Raw genomic sequence first — 27,086 nt, forward strand, 5'->3', positions numbered from 1 at the left:
TCACATACCACCCCACCAACCTCCGCATATAATGTGTCATCCTCTGACATTTCCGCCATCTACAGTCCGACCCCACCACGAAAGACATTTTTCCATCCCCACCCTTGTCTGCCTTCCGGAGAGACCACTCTCTCCGGGACTCCCTTGTCTGCTGCACACCACACCACACCCGGCACCTTCCCCAGCAACTGCAGGAAGTGCTACACTTGCCCCCACACCACCTCCCTCACCCCCATCCCAGACTCCAAGATGACCCACATCAAGCATATGTTCACCTGCACATCCACCAATGTGGTATACTGCATCCGCTGTACCTGTTGTGGCCTCCTCGACATTGGGGACCCAATCGGAGGCTTGGGGACCACTTTGCAGAATATCTATGCTTGGTTCGCAATAAACAACTGCACGTCCGAGTCACAAACCATTTCAACTCCCCCTCCCATTCCTTAGATGACATGTCCATCCTGGGCCTCCTGCAGTGCCATAATAATGCCTCCCGAAGGTTGCAGGAACAGCACTTCATATTCTGCTTGGGAACCCTGCAGCCCAATGTTATCACTGGACTTCACAAGCTTCAAAATCTCCCCTCCCCCCACTGCAGCCCAAAACCAGCCCAGCTCATCCCCGCCTCCCTAATGTGTTCTTCCTCTCACCTATCCCCTCCTCCCACCTCAAGCCGCACCTCCCCACCTCTACGCTCCTCTCCACCTATCTTCTCCTCTATCCATCTTTGGTCTGCCTCCCCCTCTCTCCCTATTTATTTCAGAACCCTCTCCCCATCCCCCTTTTCTGATGAAGGTCTTAGGCCCAAAACGTCAGCTTTTGTGCTCCTAAGATCCTGCTTGGCCTGCTGTGTTCATCCAGCTCCACACTTTGTTATCATGGATTCTCCAGCATCTGCAGTTCCCATTATCTCTCTCACACGCGAGGAATCTTGCAGCAGACAATGTGTCTCCTGATTTCCCAAAGCCTGTCCATCATCTGTCAGCACAAGTTAGGAATGTGACAGAAAACTCCTCTCTTTTTGGATGAGTGTAGCTCCAACAATACTCAAGCTTTATGCCATCTAGGACAACTTGCTTGGTTTTCACCACATCCATAATATCTACTGCCTTCAAGACTGGTACTCAGTAGCAGCAATGTGTGCCGTCTGCAAAATGCACTCCAGAAATTCAACACCTTCTGAACCCAGAACCCCTATAATCAAGGACAGTTGCAGCATGAGAACACATGCTACATGAAAATACCACCACTGCAAGTTGCCTTCCAAGTCATTTAGCATTCAGACCTAAAAATATATCACTGTTCCTTCAAAGTTGCTGGGTCAAAATCTTAGAACTCCCTCCCTAAAGGTTTTGTGGGTCTATTAATACCAAATCTACTGCAATAATTCAAGAAGGCAGCTCATCACCACCTTCTCAACAGTAACTTGGAATAGGTAACCAGTGATGAAACATTGGCCATTTAACTCACATCCCTTGAGTGAATAATTTAAAAAAGTGATGCAATCACATCTGTGTCATTGGAGCAAAACCTCTAGCCCTCGATTCATTATCCTTAATCTTGATTATTTCATGTATCTATATCTTTGTTCGTGTGATGGGAGTGTCCCTAGCAATGCCTACATTTGGTGCTTGAGCAAGGGTGGACAAGGTAGTGAGAAAGAACTGTTAATAAGAGATGAAATGAGGACAGTTGAGAGATTGACCTAGGCTCGGATTACGTTGACTCCATTTGGGTGGAGGTAAAAAAGAAACAGCAAGGGAAGTAAACTATTGGTCAGAGTACTATACAGAGCACCAAATAGTAGCCACAGTGTAGGAAAGGCTATAAAAGCAGCAAACAATAGGAGCATGTAAGAAGAATAGAGCATTAATTATGAGGGACTTTAATCTCAATGTTAATTGGTTCAATCAATTTGAAAGGGTAGCTATGACAAAACATTGCATTAAGGATAATTTCCTAGAGCAATATATCATGGAGCCAACCACTGAGATGCCTGTCTTGTGTCTGGTAACAAGACAGGTTTAATAAATGACTTCAGAGTAAAAAAAAAATCCCTGAGGAAGTAGTGATCATGATGTGTTAGAATTTAATATTCAGCTTGAAAGTGAGAAACCTGAGTTGGAAACAACAGTATTTGGGTTAAATAAAGCAAAATACAATGAAATGAGGATAGAGTTAGATAAAGTGAACTAGGCAGATTGATTAACAGGAATAATAGTGAGCAAACAGTGGCAGACACATAAGGAGATAATTCAGGAGTCTGAGCAAAATACATTCAAGTAAGAAATAAAGATTCTAAGAGAGGGATAAACCAACCATAGCTAACCAAGGAACTTAAGGAGAGTATAAATTTGAAAGAGAAAGCATTCAAGGAGGCAAAAGTCAGTGATAGTCCCAAAGACTGGGCTGAATTCAGAAACCAGCAAAGGAGGACTGAAAGAGTATTAAAGAGGAAATAAACTACGTGGGCAAACTAGTGAGGAATATAAAAACTGAAAATGAGAGCTTTAAATATATAAAAAGGAAGAGAAGTCAAAGTGAACATAGGCCCCTTAGAAAATGAAAATGGGGAGTTAATTGTGGGGGCACAAGGAAATGGCAGAGGAATTAAACAGGTATTTTGCATCAGTCTTTGCAGTGGAAAATACTCCAAATATTCCATTAATACTAAAGAATATGGGAGGGAGGAATTAAGTAACATGATCAGTTCAGAAGTAGTATTAGACAAACTAATGGGGCTAAAGGCAGATAAGTTCTGGCCCTGATGGCTTGCATCCTAGGACCCTAAAAGCGGTAGCTACAGAGATAGTGAATGCATTGATTGTAATTTTCCAAAAGTCATTGGATTCTATAGAAGTACCAGAGGGTTGGAAAACTTGATGTAACAACCCTATTCTAAAAGGAAGGAAGGCGAAAACAGGTAACTATAGGCTGATTAACCTAATGTATTGTTGGCAGAAGTATTAGAATCAGCTATTAAGGAGGTAATAGCATAACATTTGTAAAATCATAATCTCATCAAATAGATTCACCATCGCTTTATGAAAGGGAAATCATATCTGACTAACTTATTAGTGTATTTCCGAGAAAGTTTCAACTAGAATAGATAGAGGGGAACCATTAGAAGTATAGTATTTGGACTTCCAGAAGGCATTCAACAAGGTACCTCACAAAAGACACATCCTAAGGTAAGACCACACACTGTTGGAGCTAATATATTGGCATGGATAGAGAATTAGCTAATGGCGGAAACAGCAAGTGGGGATAAGGGGTTCTTTTTCAGGTTGACGACCTGTGACAGTGAGCTGTCAGTACTGGAATCACATCTGTTTACAATATGTAGTAATGACTTGAAGGAAAGAAGCAAATCTTCTTAAGCTAAATTTGCAGTTGACATAAAAATAGATGGAAAGGCGAGAGGGATACAGACAGTTTCCAGGGAGCTGTTGATAGGTTAAGTCAGTAGGCAAAGAGTGGCAAATGAAGCATAATGTGGAAAAATAATGAGATTGCCATTTTGGAAGGGAGAACAAAAAAATTACTTAAATCGAGGGAAACAATGCAGAAATCTGTAATACAAAGGGACTTGGGAATACTTGTGCACAAAGCTAACGCACAGCTGCAACGGTTAATCCAGAAAGCTAATGGAATATTGTCCCTCACTTCAAAGGGGCTTGAGTGTAAGAGTAGAGAACTCTTAGTGCAACTATACAAGTTGCTGATGAGACCTCATCTGGAGAACTGCAGTTTAGGTATCTTTATTTAATAAAATATTATTTTGTTGGAGGTAGTTTGGAGGTGTGTCACTAGGATGACCTGCAGTAAGGAGGGATTGTTTTATGAACAAATGTTAAATAGGCTGGGACTCTACTCATTAGAATTTAAAAGAATGAGAGGTGAAGTCATTGATACATTGATAAGGGACTTGAAAGGGTAAATGCTGAAAGGATGTTTTCCCCTCATGGGAGAGGCTAAAACCAGAGGAGATAGTGTCAGGATTAAGGGGTGCTAATTTAAGACTGAAATCAGGAGAAATTTCTTTTCTCAGAGGGTTGTAAATCTTTGGAACACCTTGTCCCAGAGAGCTGTAGGGGCAGAGTCCTTGTATATTTTTAAGGCTGAGATAGATTCTTGATCAGTAGAGGACTCGAGGGTTATGGGAAAAGGACAGGAAAGTGAATGTTAGGAATATTAGGTCAGCCATGATATAACTGAATGGTGGAGCAGGTTTGGGGCACCAAAAAGCCTATTCCTGTTCCTTTTTCTTTTGGCCTTGTGGCCCATTCCTCATTGCCCTTCAGAGGGTGGTGGTGAGCATTCTTTTGAACCTTTGTAGTCCATGTGGTGTAGGTTAAGCCACAATGTTGTTACAAAGTGATATACCAACTTAGGAAAGTGGGTTGATGTGCCCCATTACTTCTCAGGCTGCGACAAAAGTTGATTTAATTAAAGCACACAAACTCTCTGATATTCCTGTTGGAATCAAGTTAATGAAAGACACTGACCAGGTTCCTTTTACTTAATTAAAACCTGCTATTTATTATAAATAAATAGCTACTTACTTATGGTCAGAATCAATGAACTAATCAACACGTGGCTTTGTTCTTAAAACTTTTAATCATCTTCTAAAAATTTGTACACACTTAAGATAGACAAAATAAAAACCTCAGTTTTATGGATGCATGTTTTAAAAAAAACTGGGAGACAGTCTGCAGGGTTAGTTGAGATGTCCCTTTTGCTTGCCAGAACTTTGTTCTTCAGCGTCCTTTCTCTAGGTTTTTTCATTCCTTTGCTGGACACAGGATGATTGATACATTAACTACAATGTCTCTTAGTTCCTGGTTGAAGGCAACAGCTTGCAGCAACTAATGGGAGAAAATAAATGGCTTGTGGCTTCAGGTACTTTTATTGTAGCGATACAGATACACAATCTATCTTTTCAGCAATCTAAAGCCTTCTCCCTGTGTCGTTCACACCTTGCGCTGTTCATCTACCACGTATCCAATTGGAGTTCTTATCAGGCTGATGACCTTTGGTATTCACGACCAACTACAAATACACAAACCGATCAGTTACTAGTTGCCAGCTAAACTTCAGTTTGTCCACACCCCTTGGTGTTGTGCTGTCGCCAAAATTTTCACCCGACTGCTTAAACAAAGCAGAATGTAAATACCACAGACAATAAATTTCAATAACTTGTTTTTAAAAGTGCAGCAATTCCTCCCACAATTTTTTGTTTTAAATAGTCTTTTTCCCATTTTAATCCACAACCAAAAATATAGAAAGTAGTGAACTGTTCTTTATAGAAATGAGATCCAGGATTTTGATGCACTGGTAGTGAAGGAATGGGGATTATGGTTCCAATCCAAGTGGTGTGTGGCTTTACCGAGTTGGGAGGGGGGTTATGTCGTTATAGAATCCCTACAGTATGGAAACAGGCTGTTCGGCCCAACAAGTCCGCACTGACCCTCTGAAGAGTATCCCACTGCCCTTAACTGTCTCTGTAACCCTGTATTTCCCATGGTTAATACATTTAACATACACAACCCTGGACACTATGGGCAATTTAGGATGACCAGTCCACCAATACTGAACATGTTTGGACTGTGGGAAGAAGCTGGATACCAGAGGAAACCCACACAGACACGGACTTTGTGCAAACTCTAGCCAGACAGTCACCCGAGGTTGGAATTGAACCTGGGTCCCTGGCACTGTGAGGCAGCAGTGCTGACCGCTGAGCCGTTACCACCCATGTGGTCTCTGTATGTGGTGATGCTCCCGCGTATGTGCTGCCATCATTCTTTTAGCTGGTAGAGGTTACAGAGTCTAGGTTGGAGGATGCTGTTTAAGAAGCCTTGGTAAGTTGCTGCAGAATACCTTCTACATAGAAAACACTGCTGCCACTGTATAGATGACTTTGTCCTGGATATACTGAGGTTCCTCCGTGTTGCTGGAGCTGCATGTGAAGCTAATCCTGGTAAATGAAGAGTATTTCATCACACTCTTGACTTGAGCATTGTAAATAGCAGACATGATTTGAGGAATCAGTAGATGAAATGAAGACATCTCCCCGAGCCCCTTCAGGACATTGGTGGAGGAACTCAGTAGTGTTGAGACCTCCATAATTTTTATTTTTATAAATTTTGGTTTGGAGCTGTGAATTGAGAGCTGAAGGTAATCTTTGGACTGTGAGCAACAGCTTTTTTTTGTTCTAAATAGAACAAACTGATGTATGTCTAATGCCCAGCCTGGAAGTTAATTACAGGTGATTTTTTTTCAAAGTACTCAATAGATGTTTCAACTCTGGAGAGGGGTTGTGGTCACATAGATGGCAGATGGTTGATTGTTAATGGGCCTCAGAGGCGGGTTAGTGCCAAGAGAATGTTGGAAAAAAGTCAAAAAGAAACCAAAGTTCATACTGCTTTTGAACTTTTTATTATTAGAAGCATGTGGCTGACAAAGCTACAGGAAGGAGATCTGATTGCCTTCCAGTTATTTACCCATTATCAACTTGTTGAAGTTCGGAGAACAGAACTTCAAGAATTAAATGAATATTTCTCTGACCTTACTGATAGCCATTTGCAGTGATCATTTTCATCAGAAACCAAAGGGATGCTGTCCCGTGTGCCTGTGTAATTATGAATTGTGGCAACGGCTTAAGTGAACTGGTAGTTACGTTTTTCTTTTGAATTATCCGTTAACTATGTGTTGTTTGTCTCTCTGTCTTTGTAAAGTTAGGGATTGGAATCAGAAGACTGGATTACAACATAGACATTACTCAGATTACCTTGTTGTTTGATGTTGCTGTCTGAAGCTATTGTTTAAGTTATAAACCTCGTGTCTGGTATCAATCATTCACAAAGTCCAGCACAGGTTATTCAGAGGTCTGATCAGGAACCATTGGGATCAATTTTGAGGGTCTTCTGAATGTTTTAATTTTATGGCAGGCTAATTTGATGTGGCTGTCTCTCTCCACTATTAAGTGGTGGTAATATCATTGAATATTAAGGTGAGATAGTTGGGTTCTATCTCATTGGAGATGTACTTGTAATGAAAATTTTATTTGTCACTAATACCCAAGCATGGATATTGGCTATGAAACATATGGCCAAAGTGGCTTCTGTATATTAAGGATTTTGAATGAAACTGAACATTATGTAGTTATCACCGGACTTTCACTTTTTGACCTTAGGATGGAGTGCAACTCATTTATGAAGCAGCTGAAGATGGCTAGCTTAGAACTCTGCTCTGAAGAGCCCTACTGTGATATTCCAAGGTTAATGTAATTTGCTGTCAATAATCACAATTATCTTTCTTTGTGTTTGGTTAGACTCAACCATTGACTTCAGTTTTGTTAGGACTCCTTGATGGTACACTTAATTAAATGCTGTTTTTCTCACTCAGCTCGGAATTTGGTTTTTGTGCCTATGCTTTAAACGAAGGACATTACTGTAGGATTGTTCTATGCTATTGTGAAATGTTTTGAAATCCTTTACTATTTTTAAAAGTACTATCATAGTACAAGGTGTTAGCAAATGCTTCCATACAGACAGCGTGGAAAATGCAGGCTGTTAGATGCTAATCTTGATTTACAGTCATATCTGAACGGGTCAAATACTACAGCAGTATTCTCATTTGAATTTTTTGCAAATCAGCTGTTGAAATATATCCATGTTGTGGATTAATTTCTTTTTAGCTTCGTAATATGATTTCATGGGGAGGATGAATAATTTTGGTTTTCTACTTTTTTCCTGAAAGCAAGACACAATTTTTAGGCTGAAGTGGCTTTCAACCATGATACAAATAATTATATTATTGCATTACTTGAATCTGCTGCTAGATGGAGCTCTGACATTATATCTTTTAACCCTTTCAATATTCTGTTAAATTTGGGGAAGCTTGATTTTCTGACTCCAGTTTTAGTTTTGTACAATAAAGATTGGTAACAATGTGACCATATGATGGAAACTGCCTGGGAGTACCCAATGCATCAGTTACTTAAATATAAACTGAAAGATCTATGGATGCTGTAAATCAGGAACAAAAACAGAACTTGCTGGAAAAGCTCAGCAGGTCTGGCAGCATCTGTGAAGAAAAATCAGAATGAACATTTCGGGCCAGTGATCCTCATCTGATCTGATCTGATCTGGAGGCCTGAACTGGGGCCTACTTGATTCAAGAAATTAAGAGTCGCCTACATCCTTCGATATTTTTTCACAATAGAACGTGGGGCAGCATGAGCCAGGCCAGTATTTATTGCCCATTGCCAAATGCTGTGGTGACGGTGGTTATGAGCTGCTTTCTTGAACTGCTGCAGTCTTTGGAGTGTAGAGACTTTCACACACTGCTATTCTGAGGGAAGTTCCAGGAATTTTTCACAGTGATAGTTTGAAAGACATCACATTTTTTTTTAAAGACAGGATGGTGAGTGGCTTAACAGGAGCTTTGCAGGTGTTGTTTTTCTCCTGCGTTTGATGCCCTTGATCTTCTAATTCATAGAGGTTGCAGGTTTGGAACGTGTTGAACCTTGGTAAATTTCAGTAGTGTGACTTGAACATGGTTCGCATTTCTGTCACTGTGCTATGACTAGTGAAAGGATTGAATGTTTAAGGTGGTCAATAGGGTATCCATCAAGTCAGCAGCTTTGTCTTGGATAGTGTTGAGCTTCTTGAGTATTTTTTAAGCTGTACACTTCCAAGAGAGAAGAGAGCATTTCATTACGTTCTTGATTTTTGATAATTAGATTGTGGACAGCATTGGAAAGTCAGGGATGTAAATTCCAACCTGTACCCTTTTGTTGCAGCCATAATATTTATATAGCACATCTACTTCAGTTTACAGGAAATTATAACATCCAAAATATTGATAGTGGCAGATTCAATAATAATAATGCCGTTGAATGTCAAGGGGTAATTGTTGGAATTCCTCTTGTTGGAGACCGGCCATTGCCTAGCACTTGAGTGCCATGAACAGTACTTGCCATTTATCAGCCCAAGCCTGCATGTTGTGCTGATATTGCTGCATATCAGTCCAAATGCTTTAGTATTTCAGGATTGATGAATATTGCTGTACATTGTGAAAACATCCGTGAGCAACCCATTTCTGACCTTGTATGATAAACTAAATTCATTGATGGAACAGTTGAAGAAGGTAGGACCTATGCCATTACCTTGAGGAGCAGATGCAGTGATGCCTTTTGACTGAGACGATCAGATGCTGTCTTGATGTCAAATGCAGTTACCTTCGCCTCACCTCTGGAGTACATCTTTGTTTCATGTATGCACCAAGGTTGTAATGAGGCCAGGAGCTGAGCAATCCTGGCAGAACCAATCTGAATGTCAGGGAGCAGGGTATGCCTTTGCATGTGTGCTTGAGATGCATCCTAGTATATTAAAAGGAAGTAGCTGCAGAAGTGGTGGATGCACAGGTAGTGATCTTCCAGGAATCCTTAGATTCTGGAAAAGGCCAAGAGGATTGGAAAATTGCCAATGTAAGACATTTATTTTGAAAGGGAGGAGGGCCCAGACCCAAAATGTCAACTTTCCTGCTCCTCTGCTGCCTGGCCTGCTGTGCTGCTCCAGCTCCACACTGTTACTTAAAAAGGGAAGAAGTTTTAAATATAGGCCAGTTAGCTTAATATCTGTTATTGGGAAAATGTCAGAGTCTTCATTATTTGTGAAACTAATGTGGGTGTTGCTGGCTAGGCCAACATTTAGTTCCCATTTGTAATTGCCCAGTTAATTATCAACTAGTAGGCCTAGAGTCACTTGTAGTGCAGACCAGTAAGGACAGCAGTTTCTTTCCCTAAAAGAAATTCCTGATGGATTTTTGCTAAAGTTAACGATGGTTTCATGGTTGCCATTAGGACAGCTTTTTTTTTACTTCAGATTTTTGTTTGAATTGAATTCACATTTCACCATCTGAAATAGTGGAATTTGAAACAATGTCTCCAGAACATTTGATTAGGGTTCTAGATTACTGTTCATTACCATAAAGCTACTGAACATGGAGCATGTAACATTGAGCATTTAGCATTACATCATGTGATCAAGCAGAGTGAGCATACCTTTTTGAAGTGGAAATCATGCCGAAAAAATTTACCAGAATTTTTTGAGAAATATTAGGCAGAATCGATAAACAGGAAGTAGTGGATGTAATATAGTTTGATTTTCATAAGGTATTGAATGAGATACCACACATTGGGCTGTGTGATAAGGTAACAGCCCATTGTGCTGGAGGTAGGAGTATTAGCATAGGTAGAGGATTGACTAACTAATAAGGACAGAGAGTTGGGATTACGGAGACAATGGTAACTTGTCGCTAGTGGTCTGCAACACGAGTCAGTGCTAGGGCTACAGTTATTTACAATATATTTCAATGACTTGGATGAGGAAAATGAATGTACTGTAGCCACGTTTGTGGATAGCACAAAAATAGGACAGAAGGCAAGTGATGGGGATGACAGGAAAAGCCTGTAGAGGGACGTGGGCAGGTTAAACAAGTGGTCAAAAACTTGGCATTTGGACTATATGGGAAATGTGAGGTTGTGCATTTTGACAGGAAGAATAGAGGAACTGAATCTTATTTAAATGGAAATACACTGCAGAGAAAGCTGCGGAACAAGGGATTTGGGTGTCCTTGTCCACAAATCATAAAAAATTAACATCCAAGTTTGGTGCATAATAGGTGAAGCCAAATAGAATGTTGCCCTTTATTTCAAAGAGAATGGAGTATAAATATTGAAAAGTTTTGCTAAAACTAAACAAAGCACTACTCAGACCACAGCTGGAGTATGAATAAAAACTGTGAACAGTTTTGGGCCCTGTATCTAAGGAAAGATATTTGGACATTGGAGGTAATCCAGAAAATGTAAGTAGGGTGATACCAGGTTTGGAATCACTTTTTTGAGGAGATGTTGAGTGGATTGGGTCTGTACTTATTGAAAGATAGAGGAATGAGAGGTGACCTTATTGAAACCTACCAGATTTTTCAAAGACTCGCCAGTGTAGATGTGGAAAGCTTGTTTTCCTTGTGAGAAAGTCTTGGACCAGAGGGTGTAATCTCAGAATAAGAGGTCATGCATTCAAGACAGATTTGAGATACAATTTTATCTATGGGTTGCGAATCTGTGGAATTCATTTACCTGGCCTCAACAGTGCTCTGTGGTATTCAGTGTGTTCAAGGTTCAGAGGTTTTTAATCAGTTGGGAAATCAAAGGTTATGGAGAAAAGGCAAGAAAGTGAATTTGAGGATTATGAGATAGCCATTATCTAATTGAATAGGGACACAAATTCAGTGGATCAATTCACCTACATCTGTGGTCTTGATAGCACTGTTGACATACTGTTAGATCGCTTTGATGCTGGAGAGTAGTGTGATCGTTAGCCATGTTGGATTGGTACCTGCCATTTATGGATGGACATACCTTGACAATTTTCCACATTGGTGGGAAGATGTTAGCTCTATGAAATAGTTATTTCTGGGTCGGCAGTCTTCAATACTGTAGCCAGTAGATGTAAGTAGCAGCTTTAATTTGGTACTTGGAATTTACATACAGACACATGGTTTTGTGCTTGACATACCTCATCTCTTACCGTTGTCAACCTGTAGCTTTTATAGTATTTAGTGCCTTCAGCCATTTCTTTATAACACATGGAGTGAATGAAGATATGCTGCAAAATTCTGGATGATACTGAGATGGATCACTCACTCAGCACTTCTGGCTGAAGATGGATGCAAATGATTCAACCTTATCTTTTGTACTGATGGACTGGGTTCCCGATCCTTTTGAGTGGGAATATTGGTAGAGCCCCCTGTTAGACGTTTAATTGTCCACCGCTATTAACTCAATATAGAGTTTCCATGCTAAACCCCCTATCCTTTTATTAGATCCTTTTTACACATTTGAAAAAGTTTTTGACAATTGGCTATGTCTTTTTTTCCCCTTTGCATTTCTGTGAACACCATCCAACGGCACTTCAACGTTAAGGCTGCAAATTACAGCCTTTGATTTTATAATGCCAATAGCAATTTGTACAGGCTATTCTCAGTTAAAATCAGTGTTGAAAAGAAAAGCTGAGCTCGTGTTTTCTTTTGTAGAAACAGTAGATGTAAGTAGCAGCTTTAATTTGGTACTTGGAATTTACATACAGACACATGGTTTTGTGCTTGACATACCTCATCTCTTACCGTTGTCAACCTGTGCATTATTTAATATTTTATTTTCACAGGAAGATCTCAAGGTTGCTTCAGGTGCTGTAAAACGTGAATCAAGGCAAATTGCCCATGTGGAGAGAATGCGCCAGAGGAATCCTTCTGATCGACAAATCGTTGTATCCTTAATTTATAGTGGTTGTATTTTTGTGCCAAGATAGAACACTTGTACATGATGAGTGGTGAGCAGTGTGACTGGATCCTTTTGGTTAAACTGAGTAACTTCTTGTTATTTGGGCTTTGAAAGCTTAACTTTGTCTCTTCACACTGTCATAAGAATGACCTTTACCACTAAAAGGCACATTTACCCCTCACTGGATTACAAGATATGTGTTTTTCAATAAAGACGATTGTGATAAATTGCATGTTGAACCTGGCGTGGGACATCCTATGTTGTGTTTGGTTTCTGAATAGAGTTTAAAATATTTCTCAGGTGAAATAATTATCATAGAGGCATGGAATGGTTACAGCACACAGAGGCCATTCATTCTATCAAGTACAGCATTTTGAAAATTCTATTTAACTCATCCAATTCCTTTCCTCTTTCCATGTTGACCTCATTTTTTTTTCATTTTAAGTCCTTATTTAATTTCCGTCTGCATGCAACAATTGAATAAAGCTGTGCTACATTCTCAGGCAGTGCTTTTCAGATCCCAACTACTCACTGCATGAAAATATTTTCCATTCTGTTGTTTTTTCGATAAATAACCTTTGTTTATAGCCTTTTTTTTGCTTTTCTGTTAATGAGAACAGTTTCTATCTGCTCTGTAGAGACATATCATCATTTTGAGCATCTTTATCTAAGTTTTTCAATCTTCTCTGGCTTCCGTTTCTCCAATCTAATCGCATAACTGATGTTTCTTCTACAAAGCAATTTTGTGAAGCCTTTCTGTGCCTTTTCTAAAGTCTTTATTTCTTTTGTTCAGTGCGGTGCCCAGTCTTGGACTTGAGAAAAAAATACACCAGTTGAAGCCCAACTAGTATCAAATAAATGTTTATCATAACTCCTTGATTTTGTTCTTTGTCTGTTCATTTTTAAAGCCCCGTTGTTCAATTTTCATTATAAAATTTCTTTCCTGTCTTCCATATCAATTTAACCAGGACAGGTTTGATTTCAACCCAGAGTCATGGGCGCTCATCCAATTAAGTAACTTATGTAAGAAATTTACGGAAGAGACAACTTGAATAGAACATACAAAATCTGAGAGGTAAAAGAAAAATATTATGGATGCTGGAAATCTGAACTAAAAACAGAACATGCTGGAGAAACTCACTAGAATTGGAAACAGTCAAGGAAGGGAAGATTTAGACATGGACTGTGTGCATGAGAATGATAGAAATCAAGGAGGAAATTGATTAATTTTTCAATTCCCATGACAATGTCCATGCATGGTGCAAGAATTGAGAGGCTGTTCCTGAGTAGGACTGGAACAGGGAATGTTCCACATTCCCCACAAAGAGATGGGCATAACTGGGACCTATTGCCATACCATCACCTGGATAAAGTGATACAATTTAAAGGAGAAATATGTTGAAATTGAAAATGAGCTCAGACAGGCAGAGGAAGTTGGTGGTGAATGAGGACCGTTGAGGATACTTTCAAGGAAAAAGCAAAGAGACTTCATACCATCCTGTAGAGAGATTGCACATCCATTGCGATGGGCATATTCAACACATTCATTCCTATTTCAGTAGAAGTTCACAAAAGGGTATCCTATTTAACTATTGACTTACATATGAGTCTTGTGATGCCACCAGGTTTTAATAAAGTTTTGTTTCATGTCTTGTTCTTAAGTTATGTTCTCAGCAGAGATAAAAGGCCTGCACAGTTCTGTATTTCACAGTTCAACAGGTTGCTATGATTTTCTGAGAGAAAGAGCTGTTTCTAAAATACATACTACATTTATGAGAGTATAACTTCCAAGGAAGTGTAACAAAACTTTGGGCATTTTCTACAGCTGCTCAATAAATTTCCCTTCATGGGTGACCAACATCTATGTCCAGTTGTTCAGACCTAGGATCCTGATTTCTTGTACAGGATGTTGTCACTGTCTCTGTCACTGTTTCCTGCTCAGTTGTGATGTGTGGTTTACCATGTGACAAATAATTACCTTTCTTTGAGGCCCTGCCTTTGTGTCCATCTGTGTTGTGATATGAATGGCTAGTATGGTAGTGTTTCTTGAGGGTGCACAACTTGCTTTTGAATGTGGCTTGCCGTTCTCCTGTTCCACCAAATTGGGGAAGAAATAAATATACTAGCTATCATTAGAGAAATAAAAACGATAATAATGTGGCTAAAGACTGATAAATCCCCTGTATCTGATGGGTTGCATTCCAGGATATGAATAGAAGTAGCTATTGAGGGATAGTGGACATACTAGTAGTAATCTTCTAAGAATCTTGAGATTCTGGGAAAGTAATTGACAATTGGAAAACTGCTAATGTAACATCCTTATTCAAAAAGTTGGGGTGGGTGGGGGGGAGACAAGAAAGAAAAGTAACTATAGGGCCGATAGCTTAACATTTGTTATTGGGAAAATTAGTCTGTGATGTTGAATGTTAAAAGATGTCACAGCAGAGCATTTAAAAATGAAAGTGTTTGAAGGTATGTTGGATGTTTTGGGAATATATAAATTTATTAGACTTCTTTGAGGAGATAACAAGCAGGATAGATAAAGTCGGATGAAATATACCAAAAGGCATTCGATTAAAGTACTGCACATGAGACCATTTCATCAGATAAAAGCCTATTGCAGTAGTATATTAGCATGGTGAGTAGATTGGCTGTTAGAAGACATAGAGTTGGGTTAAAGGGAGTGTTTTCAGGATTGCACCTTGTAACTAGTAGAGTGCTATAGGGATCATTGCTAGGGCTACTGCTGTCTACAGTGTATGACTTGCCTGAAAGCAGTAAATATGCTATTTCCAAGTTTGCTGATGACCCAAAAATAGATGGGAGGTTGTGGTGAGGATGACAGTCACAGATGGAAATAGCAAGGTTTGTGAGTGGGCAAAAACTTGGCAGATGGAATATAATTTGGGAAAATGTGAGGTTATGCCCTTCAATAGGAATAGAGGGGCTGAATATTATTTAAACAGAAAAACTAGGAGAAGAATGGATTTTTTGGGTTTGGGGGAAGGTTTGTAGTAGACTTCCAAATGAGATCGGGTTTGGGACCTTTGCTTTTCCTGCTATATTCATTTTCTGGACCTTTGTGTGCAGGGGACAGTTTCTAAGTTGCAGGTGACACTAAACTCCAAAGAATTGTCAACTGTGAGGAGGATATTCTGAATCTTCGAAAGAACATTGACATATTGGTGGATTGGACGGATAGGTTGAAGATGATAGATAATGGAGAATCCAAGATAACAAAGTGTGGAGCTGGATGAACACAGCAGGCCAAGCAGCATCTTAGGTAGATGAGGTTCAGTCGAGAGAAGTGTGATGTGACGCACTTTGGTTGGAAGAACACTGGCAGACATCAAAAAAATAAGGACTACAATTTTAAAGGGGATACAGGGCCATGGGACATGAGTGTCTGTGTTCACAGGTCATTGAAGGTGGCAGAATGGCTGCAGAGGGCAGTAAATAGAACGTACAGTATCCTTATCTTTATTAGTAGGGGCATAGATTACAAGAGCAAGGAGGTGATGTTTAACTTGTATAAGACACTTGTTAGACATCAGCTGGTATATTATGTACATTGTGGATTTTACATTATAGAAAATACACTGGTGCATTGGAGAGAGTGCAGAAGTGACATCCTATTATGGCTCCACGTATGAGAAACTTCAGTTATGATGATAGATTTCTCTCTCCCTCGAGCGAAGGTTGAGAGGAAATCTGATTGTTTTCAAGATCATGAGTGGGTTGGACAAAATAGTTTGAGTGAAGCTGTTACTGCTTGTAATAGAAACAAAAAGAAGAATCCATAGATTTCAAAATGATGTGAAAATACAAGGATGATGTGAAGGAAAAAACTGTTTTACACAGTTAGGCGTACAACTACTGTGAACAGTTTTAGTCCGATCATGTAACAGAAGATGTACCGGCGTTGGGGGCAGTACCAAAAAGGTTCGTTAACTTGTTACAGGTTATGAATGTCAGAGGTTTTCGGAATCATAAGTAAGGTGGATAAAGTGGTTAGGGCGAAACCGTTCCCTTCGTAAAAGCAACAAGATCACAAGGGCATGAATTTAAAGTGATCTGCATAGGGAACAAGTCAGATGTGAGAAAAAGCATTTTCTACATGGCAAGTAGTTTAGAATATGAAATGCCCTGCCTAGTACAGTGTTTGAGGCAAGTTTGATTGATATAATCAAGGACATTGGATGACATTTTGGACAGAAACAGCATACAAGGATTTGGTGGGGTGAAAGCAGGAGATTGCCATTAGGTCTTGATACTCATTTGAAGAGCCAGTGTTTGGCGTGATAGGCCAAATGGCTGCCTGCTGTGCTTTAACACTCCTGATTCTATGATCATCCGAATCTGATTATTGGAGAGTCAGCTTTAGAATTTTTCAATTTATGATTCAGTCTCAAATCTCACTGATTTTTATTTCCCTTCCTACTTTCACCACTGTAAGCACACACTACTCCTTACTATCTTCCCTTTCATCATGTACTTTTTGCCATGTTGACAGAACACTCTTGCTGATTTTCTTCTCCTGTTTAGAATACCCACTATATAATTGAGTTTCTTTTTGATTTGATAAGGTTCAAAGAACCTTGCTTTTAACAGTTCTGACATTTATTTCTGCATGAGCTTTCATTGTTTGAGTGACTTTTTCATGCTTTCTGGGCAACTGACATACTTTGGTTAATGTTTCTATATGTTTGACACACAGGTCGTAAGTAGTGTCTGAGCTTTGGCTTATAAATTTTCAATTAAAAGAATCCTGTCACCTCATGCCTAGAAATTGAAAGGACTAAATCCTGTGGATTTATTGAGGTATCACTAATAGCAAACAAGAGAGCTCTTTTTTTCCCCAATCATAACGGCATTCCTAAGACTGGATTCCCATCATGGTCTTTAAAGTTTAACATCATTTTTAAAACAGTGCCTGTTGTGATTGTTAATGATAAGATGATTATTTTGTTCGCAAATTATTCACTACTCTTTGAATATTTCTGACATACAATCAAATCAAGGTTCTGAATTAGGAAATCCTTATCTTGAAAGAGATCAAGGTATGTTTTTCCACTATCATTTTTACTATAATTTTCTCAAAAGTTATCAGCTCAGTGAACCTTGCTTTACATTCAAGTCTTTTTAAAAGATACTATTTCATAGTTCAGGATTAAAAATAGGGGTCTGACACAATTTATTCAGACCCTACCACTTTTTTTTTCCCCAATAGCTGTTATCAGAATCAAGGATGCAGATTTAATTAGTGCAGTGCCAGTAAAAGTGTTTTAGTATTTTAGTCCATGTCTTCCTAATTCCCAGATGATGTCCTATTGAAATTTTGTGAACTACTCATATGAATTATTACAGTATGCTGATGGAATTACTATCAGATGGTCCATTGCCCTTGCCCAATCAGCTGGTATTTGAGTAATTTCCATGTCTTCATTTACCCTTTGTCTTTTTATAAGAATAGCCAAGTGTTAGTTTTGGCTTAGTTTCCAAGTAAGCTATTTATTTATATATATCTCAGTTCAAAGTCCACCTGTTGCATTTATATTGAGAATGGCTAAACATGTCAGCCTCATTCTCTTATGCCTTCATTTTACTGAAGTTTTCAAAGATTGTAACCAGTAACTGAATTTCCGTGTCATCTCTCTCTTTTTCATGTACTCTTCCTGTCTAATTATACAAGTTTATAGGAGCGTGTTTATTTCTACTGGAGTTCAGAACATAGAACATAGAAAAGTACAGCACAGTACAGGCCCTTCGGCCCACAATGTTGTGCTGTGGAATATTCCTAATCCAAAAATAAAATAACCTAACCTACATTGCCCTCAATTCACTGCTGTCCATGTGCATGTCCAGCAGTCGCTTAAATGTCACTAATGACTCCGCTTCCACGACTACCACTGGTAAACTATTCCATGTGCTCACAACTCTCTGGGTGAAGAACCTCCCTCTGACGTCTCCTCTATGCCTTCCTCCTAATACTTTAAAACTATGACCCCTCGTGGCAGTCAATCCTGCCCTGGGGAAATGTCTCTGGCTATCGACTCTATCCATGCCTCTATCCAGTGAGAAATGAATTGTTTGAAGTACATGTGGAAAGGATGTTGCCTGTTGTAGTGAGACCAGAACATTGTGTCACTGTTTAAAAATTAGATATTCAGGACATAAGTGAGGAGCAATTTTTTTTTCTGTCAGAGGTTCTATAATATGTCTTTTCTCTTGCATAATCTCCAAGTATCTGATTAGGTTACTTTCTTTTAGTCCTAAACTTTAATTAATAAGCTTCAAGGACAAACTGTTATGTATTGATTATTGCTTTTTTGACCACTTCATCTTTTAGTCAACTCACCTTCACATCTTTTCAAATGAGGTGAAATACCATCCTTTGTAAATGTAGGCACTAACCAAAGATGTTTTTCAAATTTAATCACTTTGCAGTGGAATGATTTCAACCTGAACTGCTATCTCTTATTCTGCTTTATTCTAAGCTTTTCTTTTGCTTAGCTACATGGTCAGATTTTTCTTTCTCAGGAGTTCAAGCTTTTACACTTCCATTTCTCTTGTTTCTCCTCTCTTACCAATTCAAATATTTATTTTCCATTTCTTTTGTTGTTTTCTTCCAACTTTTCTTTCTTATTCAGATTTTTAAAATTACTTTTTCTTTCTTTCTCCTCCAGTTCAACTCTTTTTCATCACCTGCAACCAAACTGCATCTCAGTATGTAATCTAATGCACTTGGGTTCCTCTTCTTTAAATCTAAATGTTGAGTAATCACTTTAATCACATCATCTTTACATATGAATCGGGAACAACAATAGGCCATTCATCCTGAGCCTTCTGTACCATTCTATAAGATTGTGGCTGATCTGATTGTAACCTCAAGTCCACATTTCTGCCTACCCCTGATAACCTTTCACCCTCTGTTCAGTAAGAATTAATCTACTTCTGCTTTGAAAATATTCAAGGACTCTGCCCCCATTGCCTTTACAGAGAGAGTTTGGAAGACGTCCAACCGTATGAGAGAAAACATTTCACCTAATCTCTATTGCAAACGGGTTATCCCTGATTCATAAACAGTGATTCCTATTTCTAGATTCTCCTATTAAGAGGAACATAGTCTCCATGTTTCCCTGCTTAGACCTTTTTTTGGCTTTTGTTTCGGTCAAGTAACCTCTTTCTCTTGTTAACTCCAGCAGACACAAGTTTAGCCTGTTCAGTCCTTCCTCATAAGACAACCCATATCAGTGGTAACCAAACTATTGGAGAAAGTTATGAAGGAGAGAATTTATCTCCATTTATAAGAGCAAGGTTTGATCATGGATAATCAGATGGCTTTGTCATAGGGAGGTCATGCCTAACAAATCTGGTTGCATTTTTCAAGGTGACCAAATATATAGATGAGGCTATTTGAGTTGATCTAATTTATATGGATTTCACCAAGGCCTTCAACAAGGTCCTACATGGTAGACTGATAAAGAAGGCAAGAAGACATGGAATCCAAAATTGGCTTAGTGGCAGAAGATACCGGATGATGATGGAGGTGGTTTTTCTGATTAGAGACTGGTGTCCAGTATTGTACCATGAGGATCAGTGCTGTGTCCCTTCTTGTTTGTGATATCACTGAATGATATAGATGAGAACGTGAGGTGGAGAAGAGATAAGTGAATTTGCGGATGACGTGAAGATCGGCTAGTTGTTGACAGTGAGGAAGAATGTTTTGGATTGCAGGGGGATGTAAATAAATTAGTCAAGTGGGCTGATCAGTGGCACAAACAATTTAACTGTTGTAAGTGAGAGATGGTGCACTTTGGAAGCTATAACAAGACAAGGCAGTACTCAATGAATGGTAAGATACTAGGAAGCTCAGAGGAACAGAGGGGATATTAGTCCACAAATCCTTGAACATGGCAGGGCAGGATAATAGCTTATTTAAGGCTTACAGGACACATCTTTTTTTTTTCCTGTTGAGGCATACACTGCCTGGGATGAAGAGAGGCTGGATAAGTTGGCTGTTTTCTTCGAAGCAGAGAATGTTGAGATGGGATCTGATAGAGGTGTGTAAGAGTATGTGGGACAGCATGAATAGAAAGCAGCTCTTCTGTTTTAGTTGAGAGATCAGTAACAAGAAGCCCACTTTTAAGGTGAAAGTTGGGAGGTATAGAGGGGATTTGAAGAAAGATATTTTCATCCAGACTTTAGGAGTCAGGAGAGTACTGCCTAGGAGGGTTGTAATGATGGCTGGCTTCAATATTTCAAAAGTGTATGGACGAGGACTTAAGATGTTATAACACTCATTATGAGCCTAGTGCTGGAGAGTGGGACTTGTTTAGATTTAGCATAGTTTTGGTAGTACTGACTCAATGGGCAGAAGGGCTTGTTGTCCATTTGATGATTCTAAGGTGTTGCTTCCTCTATATCTTAGCAAAAGTTTTCTGAATATTAATACCAGCAGGAATTTCAAAGCCCTGAGTCAGCTCGAGCTGAGCAGGTCACGAGTTACCTGATTGACTGCATTTATTATGAGCAGGCAGCTTGTTTATCTATGAACGTTGTGAAAGAGACTACTACTTAAGATTAAATAAAATTGAGTGCTAATTTCAAAAGTGGAGTAAATTTTAGAAAGTCGACCCTCCGAGCACATAAAGTCAAGTACTCTGTAAAACTGCCCTCTGTTGAGCTGGCCTCCATACAATTTGATGAAGAGTCATCTATACTTGAAACATTAGCTTGCTTTCTCTCCATGAATGCTGCCTGACTTGCTGTGATCTCCAGCATGTTTTGTTTTCAGTTCAGATTCCAGCACCTGCAGTAATTTGCTCCTCCATGCCAGTTGTTTGATAATTTCATCATCTTCATTGAAGCAGTCTTCAGCATAACGCCAGCTTGTTAGCTGACATAGCCCTCATACTCTATCATCCTTTTGAGGTGGACATCCTAACTGTGGCCAAGCTTTTGATCGTCTGCCCTAATATGTTCTCACATGACTTTTTGTCTGGTAACACTTCTGTGAAGTATGTTGGCACGTCTTTACTAAGTTAAAGATTAAGATTAACTATGTTCCTATTGGAGATATTTCAGATTTTCCAGTACCTCTAGTTTTTGTTTTACCATTTAATTCACTGCCACTTTTGTTCTATGAATACTCACCTTGAAAAAGTTCCATTTGTCTCTTTCATCTCACTCACCTTCATTTCCTTCTATTTACCCTCTGGTGTTTGCTTCAATCTTGCTCACCCTTGAACCACCTGTTGACTTTCCCTCCAGTTCTTCTCGCTCCTCCCACCTATTTCTATATAAAATATATAAAACCCCTCAGTTTTTCAACTGTTCTCTTCAGCTTTGAAGAAACGTCAAATTGGACTAGAAATGTTGCCTGTTTCTTTCTACACGAATGCTGCCAGTCTTGAGTTTTCCCAGGCTCCTGTTTTTATTTCAGGTTTTCAGCATTGATAGTTCTTTGCTTTTATCTTTGTACTAAATTTTATTTTGTTCATTTATGGGATATGAGCATTGTCACCAATGATTACCATCACCAAAGTGGGCCTGAAAAGCCTTGATCTAAACAAAAGCCTTCAGTAGGAAATTTGGAGCAATCTTTGTGCACTTCAGCCCATTTCAGTTGCTACATTTTTTTTCATCCATAAAATGGCATCTTAGCTTTAGAACTGTCAGGATGTTGTGCTGTTTGGAATGTCATATTTTATCTTGGTAACCGGAAGCACAATACATATATACGTGAAATAACCTTGACCTGGGAAAAGTGAGTTTGGAGGTCTGGTTCCATTGAAACTGTGGTGTTCCCTTCTGGAATTGATGCTTTGAACTAATGTTTTAAGAATTTTTACAAGAACTAGTCCTTGACAATAATACAGACACAGGTTTGTGACTGAATATCAACTTCAGTTCCTGTGGAATTGCATTTGTAAGATAGCGAAATTACATTCTCTGAAAAAGTCTGTATTCACAATATTGTGATCACTCATACATTTTGAATGTTCAGATTTACTGGGGAAAGCTGTGCCTTTTGAATGGGCTTCTTCTGAACCATGCTGGGAACAATATCTTGTGAATTGTATAACTAGGGTAGTAAATTGAAATTGTAAATTGAATAGGGATGGAAGGGATCATGTGAGAAGTATTGTGGTAAATCAAAGGAAAATGATGTAAAAGAACAGGGTAGTAACTTGGACAGCGGATACCAGATTGTGACAGGTAAGAACAGAGTATGCAAACTTAAGGCATGTCAGCAGATAAGATGAGACTAGTCAACAGAAAGATGAAGGCAGAAAGATAGAGTTAAAGGTCTGCATCTGAATGCATGCCATGTTTGTATCTAAATGGACTAACTGTTTGAACAGATAGAAATAAATAAATTTCACCTAATTGCCGTTGTTATGACGTAGTTGCAAGGTGACCAAGACTGGGACCTAAATATTGAGGAATATTTGAAATGCTGAAAAGACAGGAAGCTAGCAAAACGTGAGGCCGCTTTGTTACTACTGAACTGATGATAATCTTAATTAAGAGATGACCTTTTTTAAAAGATAAAGGTGGAAAATTGTCTCTTGTAGAAATGAAAAATAGGCGACTATTTGTAGGAATAGTTTATAGATTCCTAAACAATAGTTGCTCTGCAATATCTAGTATACAGGAAGAAAAAGAGTTTAAGAAAGGTATTGCAATAATCAAGGGTAGCTTTAATCTACATATAGATCAGGCAAAGGTAACCCGGATAATGAATTCAAGAGTTTCCAGTCCAACTTCTTTGAGCAGTATGTTCTGGAATGAATAAGGCAGCAGGTTATTCTAAACCTGGTAATGAGCAATTACAGGATTAATCAGTAACCTCATAGAGATTGTCTTGTGCAGTGGTAGTGCCCCTGCACTTGGACTGGGAGGCCTGGGTTCAAGTTCCATCTGCACCAGAGATATGTAACAAGATCTCTGGACAGGTTGGTTAGTAAAATAGGTTAAGGAGCCTTTGGGGGACAGTGATCATAAAATGTTGTGTTCTGTTTAAAGGGGAGAAATTTGTTTCTGAGACTAATGTTTCAGCAATGGCGTAATAATAGCTATCAGAATCCAGGAAACTAGGTTAAAATGTAGGACACTAGAGATGGAGTGTCAAGGGAGCAATTTAATAACACTTGGGGAAAGATTTATCTCTTGTAAGAAAGAAGACTTCTCTGAGAAGGATGTATTCCATGTGGCTAAATAGGGAATTTAAGGAATGGAAAAGGTACAATTCTAAAAAGGTTAATTGTAGGTTAGAAGCTTGGCCAGATCTTAAGGACCAGCAAAGAATGACTACAAAATAATAGAGGGAAAGTAGAATATGAGAAAAACCAAGAAAAGCAATATAAAAATAGTAAGTGTTTCTGCAAGAATTTGAATAGGAAATGTATTTTGGTCCCTGAGGAATCAATCCTGGGGAATTGATAATAGAAAATCAGTAAGTGGCAGAAGCATCGAACAGTAATTTTGCTTCAGTTTACACCATAGAAGACTTTAAAAAGCTTCTTAAAGACATTTGGAAACCGAGATTAGGAAAGTAGGGAGGAGCATAAAACAGGGATTGTCACCAGGAAAAATTACTAGAGAAACTATTGGATCTAAAGTCTGACAAGTCTTCAGGAGTAGATGGCATGCATTCCATGGGCTGAAAAAAAAATGGCTGCAGAAATAGCAGAGCCATTACCTATGAGATTCTAAAAGTCTATTTCAGATGCTAAGAAATTTATCAGAGAATGTGTTAACACTAATATTCAAGAAAGGAGCCAGAGAACAGGCCTGTTAGCTTAACATATGTCTTCAGGAATATGCTAAAATCTATTGTTACTGAGATTATACCAAGACACTTAGAAAATCATAATAGAATCAGGTGGAGTCAACATGCTGTTCTTGTGGAAGGCAAATTGTGTTCAACTAATTTCTTAGAGTTTTTGAGGAAATAAGCAGAAAGGTTGGTAAAAAGGAATCTCTGGATTTTGTGTACCTGGATTTCTAAAAAGCATTAGATAAGCCACATCAAAGGTTACCAACAAATTCAGAATTTATGGTAAAGGAGGTAATGTATTTTCAAGGATAGTGTATTGGTTAATCAACAGGATGCAGAGAATTGGAATAAATGACTTTAACAATGGAATCAAATGTATAACTAAATTACCCGATGATCCCAAGATAATAAGAAAGCTGTTAAGACAAGATAGAGAGGCTACAAAGGGGTATAAATAGATTTAGTGAGTAGGCAAAAAAAAAGCAGGTGGAGTATAATGTGGTATGTATGGCCATTTCATCAGGATGAATATTAAAATAGTATTTTTCAAATTTGAGAGAGACTGTAGAACCAAAGTACAGAAGAATCTAGGTGCAGAGCTGAATGAACACAGCAGGCCAAGCAGTATCAGAGGAGCAGGAAAGTTGACGTTTCGGGCCTAGACCCTTCTTCAGAATTTCAGCATTTCTGAAGAAGGGTCAAGGCCTGAAACGTCAGCCTTCCTGTTCCTCTGATGCTGCTTTGCCATCTGTGTTCATCCAGCTCTGCACCTTGTTATCACAGATTCTCCAGCATCTGCAGTTCCTGCTATTTCTCTACAGAAGAATCTAGATGTCCCAGCATGTGGTTGCAAAATTACTCTGCAGATGCAGCAAGAGATTTGGAAGGCAAATGGATTGTTGCTGTTAACTGTAAGAGAAATGAAAAAAGAAGAACAGGACATGGTGAGACCACATCCAGAATATTGTATACAATTTTGGTCACTTTATTCAAGAAGTGACATAATTGTAATAGAAGCAGTGTACAGAAGGTTCACCCGGGTTGAAATGGTTAACTTACAGGGAAAGGTTAGACATGTTGAGACTGTATCTATTGGCGTTTGGAAGAATGAGAGTGATCTTAACGGAACATATAACATCTTGGGAGGACTGTAATAGGAATGTTGCGGAAAGGATGCTTCCTCTGGTGAGAATCCAGAATTAGTTTTTTTTTAACTTCCATCTTAAATGGGAGATTTATGAGAAATATTTACTTCCACAGTCGTGAGTGTTTCGAATTTTTTAGGACAAGGCCTTGATTAACAAAGGGCCGGAAAAGGAACAGGAAAGTGGAGCTGAGGCCACATTCAGATCAGACATGATTTTATTAAAGGCCAGAATAAGCTTGAGATGCCAAATGGCCACCACCTCATAATTAATATGTTCATATCAATATAAATGAGAAATCAAACAGCACATGAGTGTAACAATGTCTTTCTCTGCCCAGTTCAAAATTTCATTCCAGGCCAAATTCAAGATGTAAGGTCGAAGAATCCTAAGTATCTGGTCTCCCTCACACACTTTTGCACCACACAACTCCGAAATTTCTATCCAAGGGATCATAAATATTTCTAATATTGGATGTAGATAAAACCTACTAGGTTCTTTTGAGGTATTATGAAGATTTGTCGTCAGCATTGTTATAATTTTGTGAAGGAAGATTTTAGCCTGCATCTTGAGTTGTACAGCATGGAAACAGACCCTTTGGTCCAACTCATCCATGTTGACCAGATATCCTAAATTAATCTCGCGCCATTTGCTGGCATTATATGAATGATATGGATGTGAACATGGGTGGTATGGTTAGTAAGTTTGCAGATGATACCAAAGTTCGACAGTGTGGTGGACAACCAAGCAGGTTACCTCGGAGTATAACGGAACTTTGTTAAGATGGGCAGGTGTGCCAAGGAGTAGCAGATCACTCCTTGGAAGTAGAATCATAGAATCAGAGCGTTGTACAGCACGAAAACAGACCCTTCCATCCAACTCGTGCTTACCAAACAGATATCCTAAATTAACCTGGTCCCATTTGCCACATGTCCCTCTAAACCCTTTCTATTCATGAATCCATCCAGATGCCTTTAAGTGTTGTAATTGTACCAGCCTCTACCACTTCCTCTGTTGGCATGTTCCAATATACGCATCACCTCCTGCATGTAAAAAATACCCCTTAGTTTCCTTTTAAATCTTTCCACTCTCACCTTAAACCTATGCACTCTAGCTTTGGATTGCCCCACACTGAGAAAAAGACTTTGTCTATTTATCCTGTCCAAGCCACACATGATTTTATAAACCTCTTTAAGGCCACCCCTTAGTCTCCAATGCTCCAGGGTAAATAGCCCCAGCTTATTTGTCCTCTCCCTATAGCTCAAATCCTCCAACCCTGGCAACAGCCTTGTTCATCTTTTCTGAACAATTTCAAGTTTAACAGGGAGTTCAGAACTGAACACAGTATTCCAAAAGTGGCCTAAACAATGTCCTGTACAGCTGCGACATGCCATTCCAGCACACTGACAAATAAAGGCAAGCATGCCAAACACTACTTCATTACCCTGTCTACCAGTGACTCCACTTTCAAGGAACTATGCTTTACGGTTTTAGCAAAGATTTGTAGCTCAGATTGTGGGTGAGGTTGTTGACTTGCGTGCCAAGCTGGCTTGTTTTCGTTCGGCTGGTTCGTCAACATGCTAGGTAAATCATCAGTAAGATTGAAGTGATGCTGTTTTACTCCACTTCGAATTTATACTGTCCAGTCTGCTTTGGTGAGTAGTGTCATTTCCAGTTTTGTTCTGTATGGGTTTGTATATGGGGTCCAAATCTAAATGTTTGCTGATTGCATTATGGGTTGAGAACCATGTCTCAGGAATTCCTGCATGCGTCTAAAGACGTGAGTCTCAACCCATAATGAAAC

The 27,086-nt window shown here is 39.0% G+C and overlaps 1 protein-coding gene across 1 annotated transcript in view; it reads left to right on the forward strand.

Annotated features, from left to right (window-relative positions):
* The window catches only part of cibar1 (CBY1 interacting BAR domain containing 1), a 71,163-nt gene that overhangs the window by 14,172 nt on the left and 29,905 nt on the right, over window positions 1-27,086 (forward strand). Inside the window, exons 4-5 of the mRNA XM_059646131.1 lie at window positions 12,237-12,338; window positions 19,558-19,563. Of these exons, the coding sequence (XP_059502114.1) occupies window positions 12,237-12,338; window positions 19,558-19,563 (108 nt within the window). The remainder of the gene's footprint in view (window positions 1-12,236; window positions 12,339-19,557; window positions 19,564-27,086) is intronic.

Source organism: Stegostoma tigrinum, chromosome 5 (genome assembly GCF_030684315.1).
Source record: "Stegostoma tigrinum isolate sSteTig4 chromosome 5, sSteTig4.hap1, whole genome shotgun sequence".
Taxonomy (NCBI): domain Eukaryota; kingdom Metazoa; phylum Chordata; class Chondrichthyes; order Orectolobiformes; family Stegostomatidae; genus Stegostoma; species Stegostoma tigrinum.